This window comes from Talpa europaea (assembly GCF_964194135.1).
Source record: "Talpa europaea genome assembly, chromosome: 2".
Taxonomy (NCBI): domain Eukaryota; kingdom Metazoa; phylum Chordata; class Mammalia; order Eulipotyphla; family Talpidae; genus Talpa; species Talpa europaea.
Genome location: NC_140068.1, coordinates 61,841,336 through 61,854,672, shown reverse-complemented (window position 1 = coordinate 61,854,672; position 13,337 = coordinate 61,841,336). Strand labels below are relative to the sequence as shown.

The following is a 13,337-nucleotide window of genomic DNA, read 5'->3' as shown; positions in this document are numbered from 1 at the left end:
ATTGGGGGATATTTAATTCTATTATGACCTAAGGTATTACACTCCCTCATCATGCTCGCATCCATGGTTCAAAGATACACAATTTGGTTCAAAGATACACAATCGTGGTAAAATGTGGTAATGATTACATTATTAATTGTAAAAATAGCCACACCTTGCCTTTATAAGTAGAATAAAAACTAAAAAATCCACACCTAGACATCACTGTAAAACTAAAGTATATCTAGAGCAAAGATAAAATCTTAATGACTAGAAGGAGAAAAGAGATGGATGATCTCCAGATGAATAGCAATCTTATAACAGCTGTCTTAGCAGAAACAGAGGGCAAAAGTCATTAAGTGATGGTTCTTCAAACTGAAAAGGGGCCCAGAATTCTGTACCTAGCTTAGCCATCATTCAAGACCACAAACAAAATTAAAACAATTTTGGACACAGAAAGACAGTTTATTGAAACTGTCAATGTAAGGGATGTTAAAGGATGTGGTATGCAAGGAGGAAAAAAAGCACAATTTACATGCATGTAATGAATGTTAAAATACTTAAAATAACTGATCTATCATTTTTAAATAAAACAAACAAAAACAGTAGCTGATAATAATGGGGCAGATGTAGGATGAGGGCAAGATATGTGCTTAGTAAGCAGTTTAAGTAAGGTGGTTCTTTTTCCTTCTGACTTATTTCACTGAGCATAATTACATCTAGCTCCATCCATGTTGCTGTGAATGGCATGAGTTTATCTTTTTTGATTGCTGAGTAATATTCCATTGTGTATATATACCACATCTTCTTGATCCAGTCATCTATTTTTGGACATTTGGGTTGTTTCCAGGTTTTACCTATTATAAATAGTGCTGCAATATTGGATGGTTTCACTTTGAGGAGGAATATAGGAGAACCAAATAAGACATCGGGGTAAAAAAACAGTAACAATACAAAACACACCAAAACAAAAACAGACAATTATAAACCAGAGACATCCTGCAGGGGAGAAGGAGCGCGAGGGATCAGAGGGAGGGAGGGAGGGTGGAGCACAGGGGACTGAGGTGATGGTGCATGGGTGCAATGGTGAAGGAAATTCTATGGGGACTACTCCTTTGGGGTGGGGAAGCAACTATTGTTTATAAATGAACAATGATGTAAAATAATTTTAAAAATAAAGGCAGTTCTTGCCTGAAAGAAAGGTAAAGAAAAAGGTAAAGTCACAGAACAATTCTGTTTTCACTAGAAATCCTTATATTTTATATAGTTAAGATCTTAAGGACCTCCCTGGTGGCACAAGGGGTTAAACACTATGAAGCTATGAAGCTATCCACAGCCTCTGTAGCACGGCCAGCCAGGGAGCTACCCACACGGTGCAGCAAACCTCTCCGGTCTCGCCCACTTCTCCCCTCAGCAGTGTATTTCAGTCAATCTACGTGTTCTGCTCCCCACTCTGTCTCTGGTGAATGCTCTCACCTCCCACATCTCTGGCCTATACCCCAGTTATTGTATGCATAAATAAATAAATCTTAAAAAATAAAAGAGAAATACAAAAAAAAATTTAAGCATTAACTGCTAAAAGATGATGGAAAAAGCTATCGAAACAAGAGGATAAGAAATCATAGAAAATAAAAAGTATGACAACCAAAAAGCATACACTCTTCCAAGTACAATGGCAGACAAAATCCAATTACGTCAAACATCATGGTAATTTAACCGGGCCAGTTTTTCTATGGCTCCAGCTACGGTTTTATGTATTTGGCAGTGCGCTTTCAATAATTTAAGGCAGTTTGATTAATATGTAGAATACAAGATGGCCTCTGGTGTATTGTTTGAAGTTATTATAACAGAACTGGCCTGTTGCTTTGACATAATGAAGCCTCTGCAATCTCATTCCAGCTTCTAATCTATAAAGATGCAGAGAGCTGATCTTTAAAGGGATGCTAACCTTAGACTGGACACTAGCATTTCTTCTTCCGCTAGCTTAATTCACAAGTTCTCACACTTCTAGTAATCCTTCAATTTAGGACACTTAGATTTTTGAGCTAGAGGAATGAGAAAACTGGGATTTAGATAGGTAAGTGATGTGTGCCCAGTCAGACTGGTCGCAGGTGTCATATGAGCGATGACCAGAACCTAAAGCTTTCTCCCACCTCCATGTCAGGGTTCCCCACGCCTCCACCCTGCCTTTGGCACAAAACAGGTGCAAAGAGCGAGAACCAGAGGAAATAAAAATAACTTCATTCTTCTTCCTTCTTCCATACTTCCTTTGACCTAATGCTGCAACACATTTTCTCATATTGCTGAAGCAATCAGTCTACTAGGAGACTCACCAGGCTCATTCAAGGCTTAGGACAGTTTCACCTTCCAATCCCTCATTTCCTTGAAAGCTGGCATCCTTCCTAGGCTGTTGTTTTCCCCTCCAGTCAGAAAAGCCCTGTGAGTAACACAATGCTTTCTTCTATGAAAGAAACGGGCTCAGTCATTTCAATCTCGATACCACTTTGCTTCTTTTTTTTTAGATTTATTTATTTATTTATAAAAGCACTGGGTACAGTCAGAAGCGCAGGAGGGTGAGAGAATTCACCAGAGACAGAGTGGGGAACAGAACAGGCATACTGATGAAATACACTGCTGAGGGGAGCAGCGGGCGAGGCAGGAGAGGTCTGTCGCGCCATGTGGGGCCCTCCCTGGCTGGCCAGGACTGAACCTGCGCTGCAGAGGTTGTGGGCAGCTTCGCAGCCCAGCACTCATCCGCTGCGCCACCAGGGGAGGCCCCCACTTTACTTCTTAAAGAAGACATGAATCTTAAGCCTCCTTTGCAAGACCCACTGCCAGGAAGCCTCTTGAATGAACACAGCCATGCTCAGTGTGTGGAAAAGAACCAAGTCCTCTTGCTTATAACTCAGGTAAGAGAAAAGGCTCGATTTTTAAAAAACTTTCTTTGTGTCTCACAAATAAGATAAAGGAAATGCAAACCCACTGGAAAATTCCTGAGCCACAAATGTTTACACATGGAGTAGGATCCAGAGTCAAAAACAAATGGCTGAAACCAAAACTGGAAGACACTAGAGGGAGGGTAGAGAGTAGAGAGGGACAGGGAAGAGGGAAGCAGAGAAATCTAGGGCTGTCCAGAGAACATTCAGTTTCTTCTGCTTCCTTTTCTTGAACGTACAGCCTACCTGACAGTGTTTTCCCTACGCCAGCATCCACATGAGGGAATGATCAGAGTCTAGCAGGCAGAGGAGCCAAGGACCAGACAGCTCTCTAACCCCATCATTCCTGACCCATCTTTGTGCTGTTAGGAAAGGCTTGAGACATTGATTCCACTCTCTTGCTGAGAAAAAAAAAAAAATCTATGTAGTACGTCTTTATCTATGTTTTTCTTCAGTTAAACACTTTCAAGATGCTCAAAAGAAATAACCTAGTCCTTTTATGGAAAAGTTGTATTACCCAGCCTGGGTGAATAATTAGGAACAGCTGAGATCAGACACAATACTTGCCTGCACCTACTTTAAAAGGAACTTTACAACTTAACCCACTCCCCTCATTCCCAGATAAAGAAACTAGGACCAGTAGAGGTTCCCGAAGTAGACCAGGATCCTGAGTTCAATGGGTGGCAGATCTAAGATTAGCCCTTGAGTGTCCTACGGCAGGGTGAGCCATTGTCTTACCACACCGGGCTTGCTGTGAGGAGAACACACTACAGAGGTCACATGTTCCTTGGAGAAGGTGGAACCCAGAGACTGGGAGACACTAGGTTAGTAGGTGTTTACACCAAATATGGAAACATGACTTACAGAGAGGTAATTAACATATGGATTCTCAGAACATCTCAGCGTAAAGGGGAGAAATCATGGTAGAAGAAACAAACAGTAAAAGAGAAAATACAAACTTCTTCATGCCAATTCAGTTTACTTCAGTCATCGTGACTGTGTTAAGTACAGGTGAATTCTCTCACCCTCCGGCACCTCTGGCCTGTACCCCAGTGCTTGTATAAATAAATAAATCTTTAAAAAAAAAATCCTATATCCAACCAATATTCTAAGTTAAACTGGTGCAATATTGAACAAAAACAGATATCCCTATTTAACCTGTCAGTAGAGGGTAAAAAGACAAATACATAAATAATGAGAAGTGCTATAAAAAATAGAACAAGGTCCCATGTTTATTGCAGCACTATTTACTATAAGCTAAACTATGGAAATAATCTAAGTGCCCCAGAACAGATGAGTAGGTCAAGAAGATGGGGTATATATACACAGTGGTATACTACTAGCAATCAAAAAAGAAGAACCCATGTCATTTGTAACAACATGGATGGAGCTTGAAAGGAGAATGCCAACTGAAATAAGTCAGAAGGAGAAAGATAAATAACTGATGGAATCACTAATATGTGGAATATAAAGTAACTAAATTAATGGACAGATAGTTTCAGCTATCTGAAAAAATAAAGCTTGATTGCTGACTACAGAACTGAAACACCAAGGGGGCAGGAGGGCAGCGAGGGGGAGGAACAGGGAGGTAGGGAAGCCTAATGGTGTGTGGTGGTGGTTATGGATGAGTTGGTGGTAAATGCACCGTGGTGTTAACTCCTGATGGGGATACCTCAATGTTACCTTAGTTAACAATAAATAAATTTTAAAAACGAGAACAAATCATAGTAAATGCAATGGCAAATGCAAAATAAATTAAATAAAATAAAACAAGATGAGGTTATAAAATAACGGTGATGAGAAGAGGGAAACTCAGTGAAGGGGTCAGGTTAGGCCTGACACCAGGGGACACCGTGACTGAAATCTCAAAGGAAAAAGGGCCAGACACACAGAGGTCTGGTCCAGAGTGTTCTCCTGCTGGCAGGGAGAAGAGACAGTGCAGAGACCCACAGCCAGAACCAGCTGACTGTGATAAGGAACAAGAAATAGAGGTCAGTGTGGCTTGAGCAGAGTGAGAAGGAAAGAAGAGATGATGCCAGAAAGGGAGGAAGGTCTCAATGTTGTCAGGCCTTGTTGGCCATGAAAAGGTTATTGGGTTTTATTTTCATAACTGCTGAAGTCATGCAAGAATTTTAAGCAGGAATGACATGCTAAGTCCATTCTTCTTGAGCTTCGATAACAGCTACAGTATGTGCTTAGCAATCCATCAGAGACTTCCAACCAAATCCCACATTCTGTTTGTTCAGAATCACACTAGGGATATTAACATACTATAACAGAATGGAAGTTAAAATTTTAACAAAATCACCAAAAGATATCTCTATAGGTCTGAGAGAAATGGCATACTATAATTTAAGAAGTTAGAATTTCATATATGTTAATAGTGCTAATTAATAAGATAAAACCTTCCTTTTGGCAGTTAGCAGTGAGAATAGCTCAAACAGGAGAGCCATTATCCTCAGGAACCTAAAATAACATTTTAACAGAAAAAAAGTAGCATTGCTCCCAGCAACTGACTCCACCTGGAAAGCAAGAGAATTGGAAATGGAAAAGATGGTATCTTTAACAAGTGTCATTCTACTATTTTAAAATTCTTGCCAATGCAGCTCTTTTTTTTTTTTTTTTTAAAGCATTAAAGTGAGTTTTCAATTGAAAAAAATTAATCCCCACTATGGGCAAAATTAGCAGCCCCATTCCTTGCCACTGTACTACATGATTAAGTAGGGGTTATCAAGATGAAAAAGCAGAGTATCTCTTTCTAATTCTGAGACACTCTCTCCTCCACTGATCCTTATCTAGGAGTGAAGCCCTGAATCAGGAAGTTGATTCCTGGCACGTTCCTGATAAGAATGCATCTTCCCAGGGGTAACAGCAGGGACAAAATCTCTCTAGCAGACATTATTCACAAAGTTGTGCCAACTTTCTCTGTTCTTTTGGAACTGGGGATATGTGTGTGCCTTTGACAATAAGATTCAGCAAATGGACTGAGCCAGATGAAGTACAATTACTGATAGAGAAGGAAATGTTTGAAGATTAGCATCCTCTAAGAGCTCCAGATTAAGTGCTAAGAGAACATGAATGCCAAGCGCCAGCCAGGCGCTTACATCCATGTGTTTACATGAGCCTGAGTTGAGCTCCTTAAAGAAAACAAACTCCTCTGTCTCATAGAGAAGAAATACTCATTGGTCTTCTTTCAAATCTACCACATTCAGTTTAGATTATTTTTACCTTTAATATCTTTAAGACTTGAGATGAGGCTACTTTGTGATAAAATTTTCAATTTATACTACATGGATGATTTTTCTATCTCTCTCAACATGCTGGAAAATCCTCAAAGTCGAGTCATCGCCCATGCTCCCCACTTGCCCATTATATAAAAACTTCCAACAGCACTGGAGGAAGTGAAATAAAAAATAACTTTTGTAGCCTTGCTCTGCAGAGATAACTACTATAAAATTTCTTGTATCTCCCCCCATTAAAAATTTATGATCTATAAAAACTGTGTTATTCAATGTTCAATCCAATTAGCAAAACTTAAGACATATGGATTGATATAGAGAATTTAAATCATTTCTGGTTTAGGGCAATATACAAATAAATAACTATAAATTACTGTAAAATAATAGATAATGTGGATGTTCCAAGAGAGATACTGCTACCTCCACCTACAATCACATCCCCTCTACCTTCCAGGACTTTAGAGAGGGATGCATTTGGGTGCAGATGGAGCTACCCAGGCAAAAGCCTGATGAGATCTGCTGTTTCTAACATGCTAGATGTTCCCTGGCCAAATCTCTCTGCTTCTCCAGATCTCTATTTTGTCTCCCACAGAAAGGAGACAGTGTCCTCTAACATCTCTTTAGAGTCCAGACCTGAAGTTGCTAATAGAGTAATGAAAAATACAATCAGACAGAACAAGGCCAAAATCTGGAATTTCTATTAGGAAGAAAATCAGACAATCAATGTGAGAGATGACCAGGAGAACATGGATGCAAATTAGATTGGAGCAGTTATTTTCTTACTAGTTCCCTGAGCTGTAATCACAGGAAAATCCACGTCTTGTTTTCATGTAACAGAGGTACACCAAGCAATAGACACTGACCCAGAAGTTATCGTAACATCTATCACAAAACTCCAGAAGTAGAACCGACTGCATTTAATCATTTCTTAGCAAATATATGTGGCCTTGACACCTTCCTCAAGGGGCTCTTGAATGTCTTCCTATTGCTAAGAATCACACAGATATGTTTAATTACAATCAGAGGCTATAAGGTCAGAGCTTAATTATCATTTGCCATCTCAGTGACCGATGGGCTGCCTACCAGGTAGAGAATCTTTCTGTTGGTCATCCCACATTTGCTGTTCAAATGGTCATTCCACATTTGCTCTTACCATATCCTTTCTCAGGAGCACAGATAAATATCCAGAGCAGTGGGAAAGTGATAAGAGAGGGACTAAAGAGAAAAGGGAAAGATGCCAAGAGTAGGTAGGATACCATCGCTGTTAAACATCCATTTGGCTATTTGAGTGCAAACTAACATTAGCAAAACTGTTGCTAAAAATAGTTGAAAAGCCTTGCTCTAGAGTAAATCTGGGAAAGGGAAAGAGGCATTCACAAGTGTCTTTGCCAGATTTCCTTGCCATTTCTCTCAGGGGCAGGAAAAGATGGAGGTTAAGAGAACAAACCCTAGAGTTAGAGAGAGAGGGGTTCTCCCACAATTACGCACCTGCCTAATCAGTTTTGAACCTCTATTTGTTAATTTCTTTAAAAAGATCAGAGAAGACAACACATGTGACTACACTATTATCATCATCATCGAAGCTCTGTTTCCATGGGCTATCTCCTGTGAAAGTCAGAATCCTTAAAACACAGCTAGAAGCAAACCGCAGAATCACACTCTGGTAAAGGAGCTGTTCCTTACCTGAAAGGAATTCATATAGCGAAGGGATGGAGGTAGAGAGGCATTACTTTTTGATAAGATCAGCAGCAGCTCCAGGCAGGTGGCAGAGGGCAGGGTTAGAGAGTGGACACTGATGTCACCTTCCCATGAGCTGGCAAGCCTGAAACACATTGATTATGTTCATTATCAAAAATATATCTGATCAAAATTATTTAAGAAATCTGATGTAAAAAAGAAAACTTCCAGTTGTGGGAGGGAAATGCAATGTATAAAAAATAGAAGTGAAATATATTACAAACTAGAGTTAATGTCTAAGACATTATTAAGTGTTTTGAGTATAAAGCAATGGACAATACCATTTTTTCAGCTCTTTCCTACACACAGTTTAAAAGTCATGTAAGATGCAGCCTTATTTGTGAGGGATATAGTGCGAGGAATGATAAGAGCTAACACATCCACCGATCCTTATGTTCTAAGTCCCGATCTACGTGTCACAGTTTGTTCAACCCTCAGAGAGCTACGAGATGCAATTACTGTTATCCCCTGTCCCTATTTTTTTTAAGTAATTAATTTATTTTTTATTCTAACAATGTTTGCTTTCTTTTCTCATGGAATTTCCCCTGCCCATTCACCCGTGCACCATCACCATAGTGCCTTGTGCTCTTCCTGCTCTTGTTTTGATCCCTCTCCCTCCTCCTTCCCACTAGGATGTGTCTGATTTATAGTTGTCTGTTTATTTTTGTTTTGTTGTGTGTGGTTTTTGTTGTTGTTATCATTTTCTCTTCCTATATTACTCCTGTAAGTGAAACCATCCGATATTTTTTTTTCCTTCTGACTTATTACACTGAGCATAATCCCTTCAAGTTCCATCCATGTTACTGCAAATGGCATGAGTTTATCCTTTTTTTGATTTCTAGTCTACAGATGTGGAAATGGTTCCTGAGTTAGATATGCTCTAAATGGCAGGCATGCTTCATCTTATTCAGTGATTTTCAAACTTCTTAAAGATAGATGATAAGAATCCTTTCATCAAAAAATCTTGTAAATGCCACCATTTATAACATAAAAAAAAAGCAGAGCTTCTCTGTTGAAGGGAAAGGTTGGTCAGGGGCTGCCTTCAGCAACCAGAGCAGCCCGTGAAGCATTGCTGTTACGTCCTGTGACACCTATTCGAAAATCCTCACAAATCATAAGATTCCTTTCTTGGTGAACTTCTGTTCTCCCTGCATCACCCACTTAATTTATCCTTTCCTTGGAGGAATCTTCCTGTTTCTCTCCTAAGATTAACTGCTCATCTCATACCAAACTCACATCTATCATATCACACCCTCCCCATTATCTTACTTGTATCCTTATTTGGGCTATATCAGTATCTGATTCATCTTAGATCAGAAACATGCATCCAAGGCTTGCAGGTCCTTTAATTTTCTAGCCTAATGTGGAAATACAGATTAGAAAGCTGCCCTGTGCTGTTTTTCCTCAGACACACCCAGGTATTAGCGTTTTACTGGCTACAAGAAATACTAATGTTTTCACTTATGTTTGTATGTTTAAATTTTCAGAATTGATATCCTCCACCCTACCACCCACTAGGGCTCAAGAAGGTTATATTCATTCTGACTTTTTTTTTTTTAAACCTAAAAAGGTTTTTGCTTTTTCTGAATTGGATCTCCTGCAGAAAAGGTTACTCGATACTTCCCTGGATTGTGAGTGTCCCTTGGGGACTTATCAGAATTCCTAAAACCTAAGCCAGGCTTGTCACGCTGCAGACCTTACGGAAGGATGTCCCAAGATGAAGTGAACACTGCATGGGGAAAACTGGAGCTCACAATTCAGGGTCCTGCCAGAGTAGAGAACATCTCTGAAGTGTCACTTTTTTAAAAAAATATGAGTTTCTACTCATCTTTTGGCAGTAATATTTACAAGAGGAGGGGGAAAGAGTAAATTGTACAAATAAATACTTCTAGAGCAGAGTTATCTTAGGTTATTAAAGTTTTTACATGCTACCCATAATGTACACTTAAATTTTATAAGTCTTAGACCTTTGGCAAATTCTGTTATTTGTCCTTTGTCTAGCATAACTAGATAGTGGATCAAACACTTTATAACTGTTGTCTCCAATCCTAAAGCAACCCCTGAAAGGCAGACATGCTTCATCCTATTTTAGAGATGAGGAAACCAAAGCCAGAGATGTTAAGTGATTGTCCAAAATCATACAGTGAGTGAGTGACAGGACAAGGGTTCACTTAAGTGGGCCTGAATTAAAAGCATGTGATCTCCATACTACACTACCCTGACTCCTTAGGACACAACATGGATCATTATCCTCTCCAAGCTAAACCTAGGAGGATCTTAGTAACTGCATCTGCTAATGCCCATTTCTTCTATAGGTTAACATTTCCACTTGTAAAAAGAAATACAATTAAGATTATTTTTGTTTTTGTGCAAGAAGTAATTTTAGCTGAAGTAATATTATACAATTGGAGTAGAAAGGGAACAAAGATGGACATGAGTAAATACCCATGTCATATTAAGTGAAAATAGCTAATATGATAAGAAAAGGGATTAGGAATCAATCCAATAAATGTGTTTTTTACAAAAATTTATATATATATCAATAATAACCTGGTTTTAAATTTTTCTATATGCTTTCTTATTTATCAAGTGTTATTTTTATAATCAGAAACAAAATGTAATGTTATGGTGATAATGTGATTTCTCATGCAAAAGAATGTTTACATGCTCAAAAGAGTCAGAATGCTAATAAGTAGCTGTGGTGTGATATGTTAAATAGAAATTCAAATACGACTGCACTGCTCTGTCACTCATCAGTGAGTGATTTTGAATAAGCACTCTTGGAAAAGCCCAGCTTCCTGATAAGATTCTGGAATTCATATACCACCTATCCAAACCACTAAAATTCAGAAAAGGATATTCATCACACTAATGATAAATACAGTCATAAAGAAAAGACACAATTAGCTCTACATGTTATCTGTAATTTTATGTAATTACAAATATCTGCATGGTATGTGAATACAACCTCAGAATTTTTTTAATTTAATCCTCAAAGTAATGTTGCAATTTAACACATTTTACCCCTATTGAGATTCAAAAAGGTGAAGAGTGCTTTCTTGATCATGTATTAAGTGATGGAAAAGAAACTCAAGCATGATCCTCTCCCATCTAAATCCCATTCTTATTTTACTATACAATAAACAAGGCAAAGGCATATTTGATTTTTTTAACAAGTTCTATCCCCAAGGTTGAAAACCCCAAGGACAAAAAATGAGGTAAGATTTAGCTATCATAGGACCTCCCAGGTGGTGCAATGGGTCAAGTCTCAGCACTATGAAGCTATGGGCTGCCAATGCAACACTAGTTTGATTTCTGACCACAGAGCTAACCCACATGGCACAGCCGACCTCTCCTGTCTCACCCACTGCCCCCCCTCAGCAGTGTATTTTAGTAGATCTGCCTGTTCTGCTCCCCACTCTGTCTCTGATGAATCCTCTCACACCCCCTACCTCTGACCTACACCCCAGCTCTTGTATGCAAAAAAAAAAAAAATTAAAAATAAGATTTAGCTATCATAGAATATATCATTTTAAAATAATTTGAGCCTTATTTTTGAAATTAGACAAACCAGCTAGATGGTTCAAATTCCTGGTATTCAGCTTGTCCTTCCTTTTCCCACAGTATATTTTTTCTTAAGTGCCAGGATTTATTTTTTCTAATGTTAAGTTTTACAAATTTTCTCTATATAATTTTAATCACATAAAATGTTAGTTTAACCACTGCATTTACATGTATATGCATACAAAAAGGAATACATGAAAAGTTTTGGAAAGTTACAAGTGGCAGTAACTTCCCCCAAACTTCTGCTAATGTTTTCATATTTATTTTTAGTTCGAACAAAACAAAGATGAGAGAGAAGAAAGAAAAAATGGAGTCTTGACATGCTTAAAATTCAGTTTATCTTAATTACTAAACTCATTTTGTGGAATTTAGGTCATGTGTTGATTAAGCCAGAGGGGATACCCTATTAGAGACTATCCACCCATCACCTAAATATCAACATAAATTTCTGTTAATGAGATAAACATTTTTAGAAACAGGATTATAGTAATCCAGAATCTGGACTATATCTGGTATTTCCTGCAAGAACATCCTCTTAGACCTCAATCTGTAAAGTCACTTAAATCAACTAGAAAGAAAGAAAGCAACAAACTAAACATCAATTGAAACCTATTTCTGTGATTTTTAAAATCCTGGGAGAGGAAAAGCTTTCCTAGGAGACGAGAGCTGTCAGCCAGGTGACCTTACTCTAAGAGACCAAAATGCAAGCAGAGGACACACTATCCTTATTTCTAAACTTATGTCTGATAAAATTCTCTGGAGAAGCAACTATGGCCTATCTATTTTTAAAGAGGCAAGGAGAAGGGACTGGGGAGTCACTTTCTATCACTTCTAATATAAAATGGTGAAACTAAGAAAGAACCAAACACTAATCGATACAAGAAAGAACTTGGGAAAATGAAAAGGTGATATGGTCATTAATGTAATATAAGTGAAAATGACAGAGAGATGCCACAACACTCTTCCAAAAATCAAAACACTCCAAATGAGTCTGACATACAGAAAAGAGAAGAAAAAATAATACAGTATAGGAGAATTCAAGATGGAAATATTTAACTGAATCTCATGGTTTTTATATTTAGTAGTTGATTTGGACATTTCGGACCAAGAAGGACTTCAGAAAGCAAACAAGCTATTAATGATGTTGAAACATAATATTGTTCTTACCTGTAGATTTTTAAAATACAATCAAAAGCTGTAACAATGGTAAAACCCATCCATTTAAGCTTTCAAAATAGCAAAACAGACAACTGACCACAGATGAGTGTTAGAATACTTAAAAACATACAATCAAAATTTTAAAAATGCTTAGGAAGTGCTAAAATCATGAAAACAAAATGAAACTGGTATATCTGAAACAACTGAAACAACAAAATGAACTGGTATATCTGTTGTGATAAAATAGTACTAACAACTTCATATTTAACTATTTTAAAAGTCCTAATTCATAAAACATGGAAAATGTACAAAACAATTACTGCTTATAAATTTCATAAATGGATGAACAGAATTTCTTTGAAATTACAAGAAAATTTGAGTTTTTAAAATCACATTGATGAAACTATTCTTCAATTCTCTTTTAATTAAGGTACTCTCAAGAGAAGGAATTTAAGTACATATATCCTGAAAGCTGTATCAGATTTTGCCTGTAAGACCTAGAAGCTTGTGAGGGTGATATCTCTCCCATATATCATGAACAATGAAGAAAAAGGTTCCACTTTAAATAAGATACAAACAATGCAGCTCAAAATGAAGTGCATTAATTAGTGCCAAAAAAATAACAAAAGATTTTTTAACACAAATGTCAGGTGTTTTTGCAAGACTTCAATTACTGAGAATATAGAAAGTAAACTGGCAACACTTTTAATGTAAATCCTTATAA

General features: G+C 37.7%; 1 protein-coding gene across 3 annotated transcripts in view; it reads right to left on the bottom strand.

The window, feature by feature from the left end:
* Positions 1–7,678: 7,678 nt before the first annotated feature.
* The window catches only part of UBE3D (ubiquitin protein ligase E3D), a gene marked incomplete at its 5' end in the record, with an annotated part of 63,018 nt that continues 57,359 nt past the window's right edge, over positions 7,679–13,337 (bottom strand). For all 3 annotated transcript variants that reach the window (XM_084228548.1, XM_084228549.1, XM_084228550.1), the window contains one exon: positions 7,679–7,976. In XM_084228548.1, the coding sequence (XP_084084674.1) occupies positions 7,808–7,976 (169 nt within the window). In that variant the 3' untranslated portion in view covers positions 7,679–7,807. The remainder of the gene's footprint in view (positions 7,977–13,337) is intronic.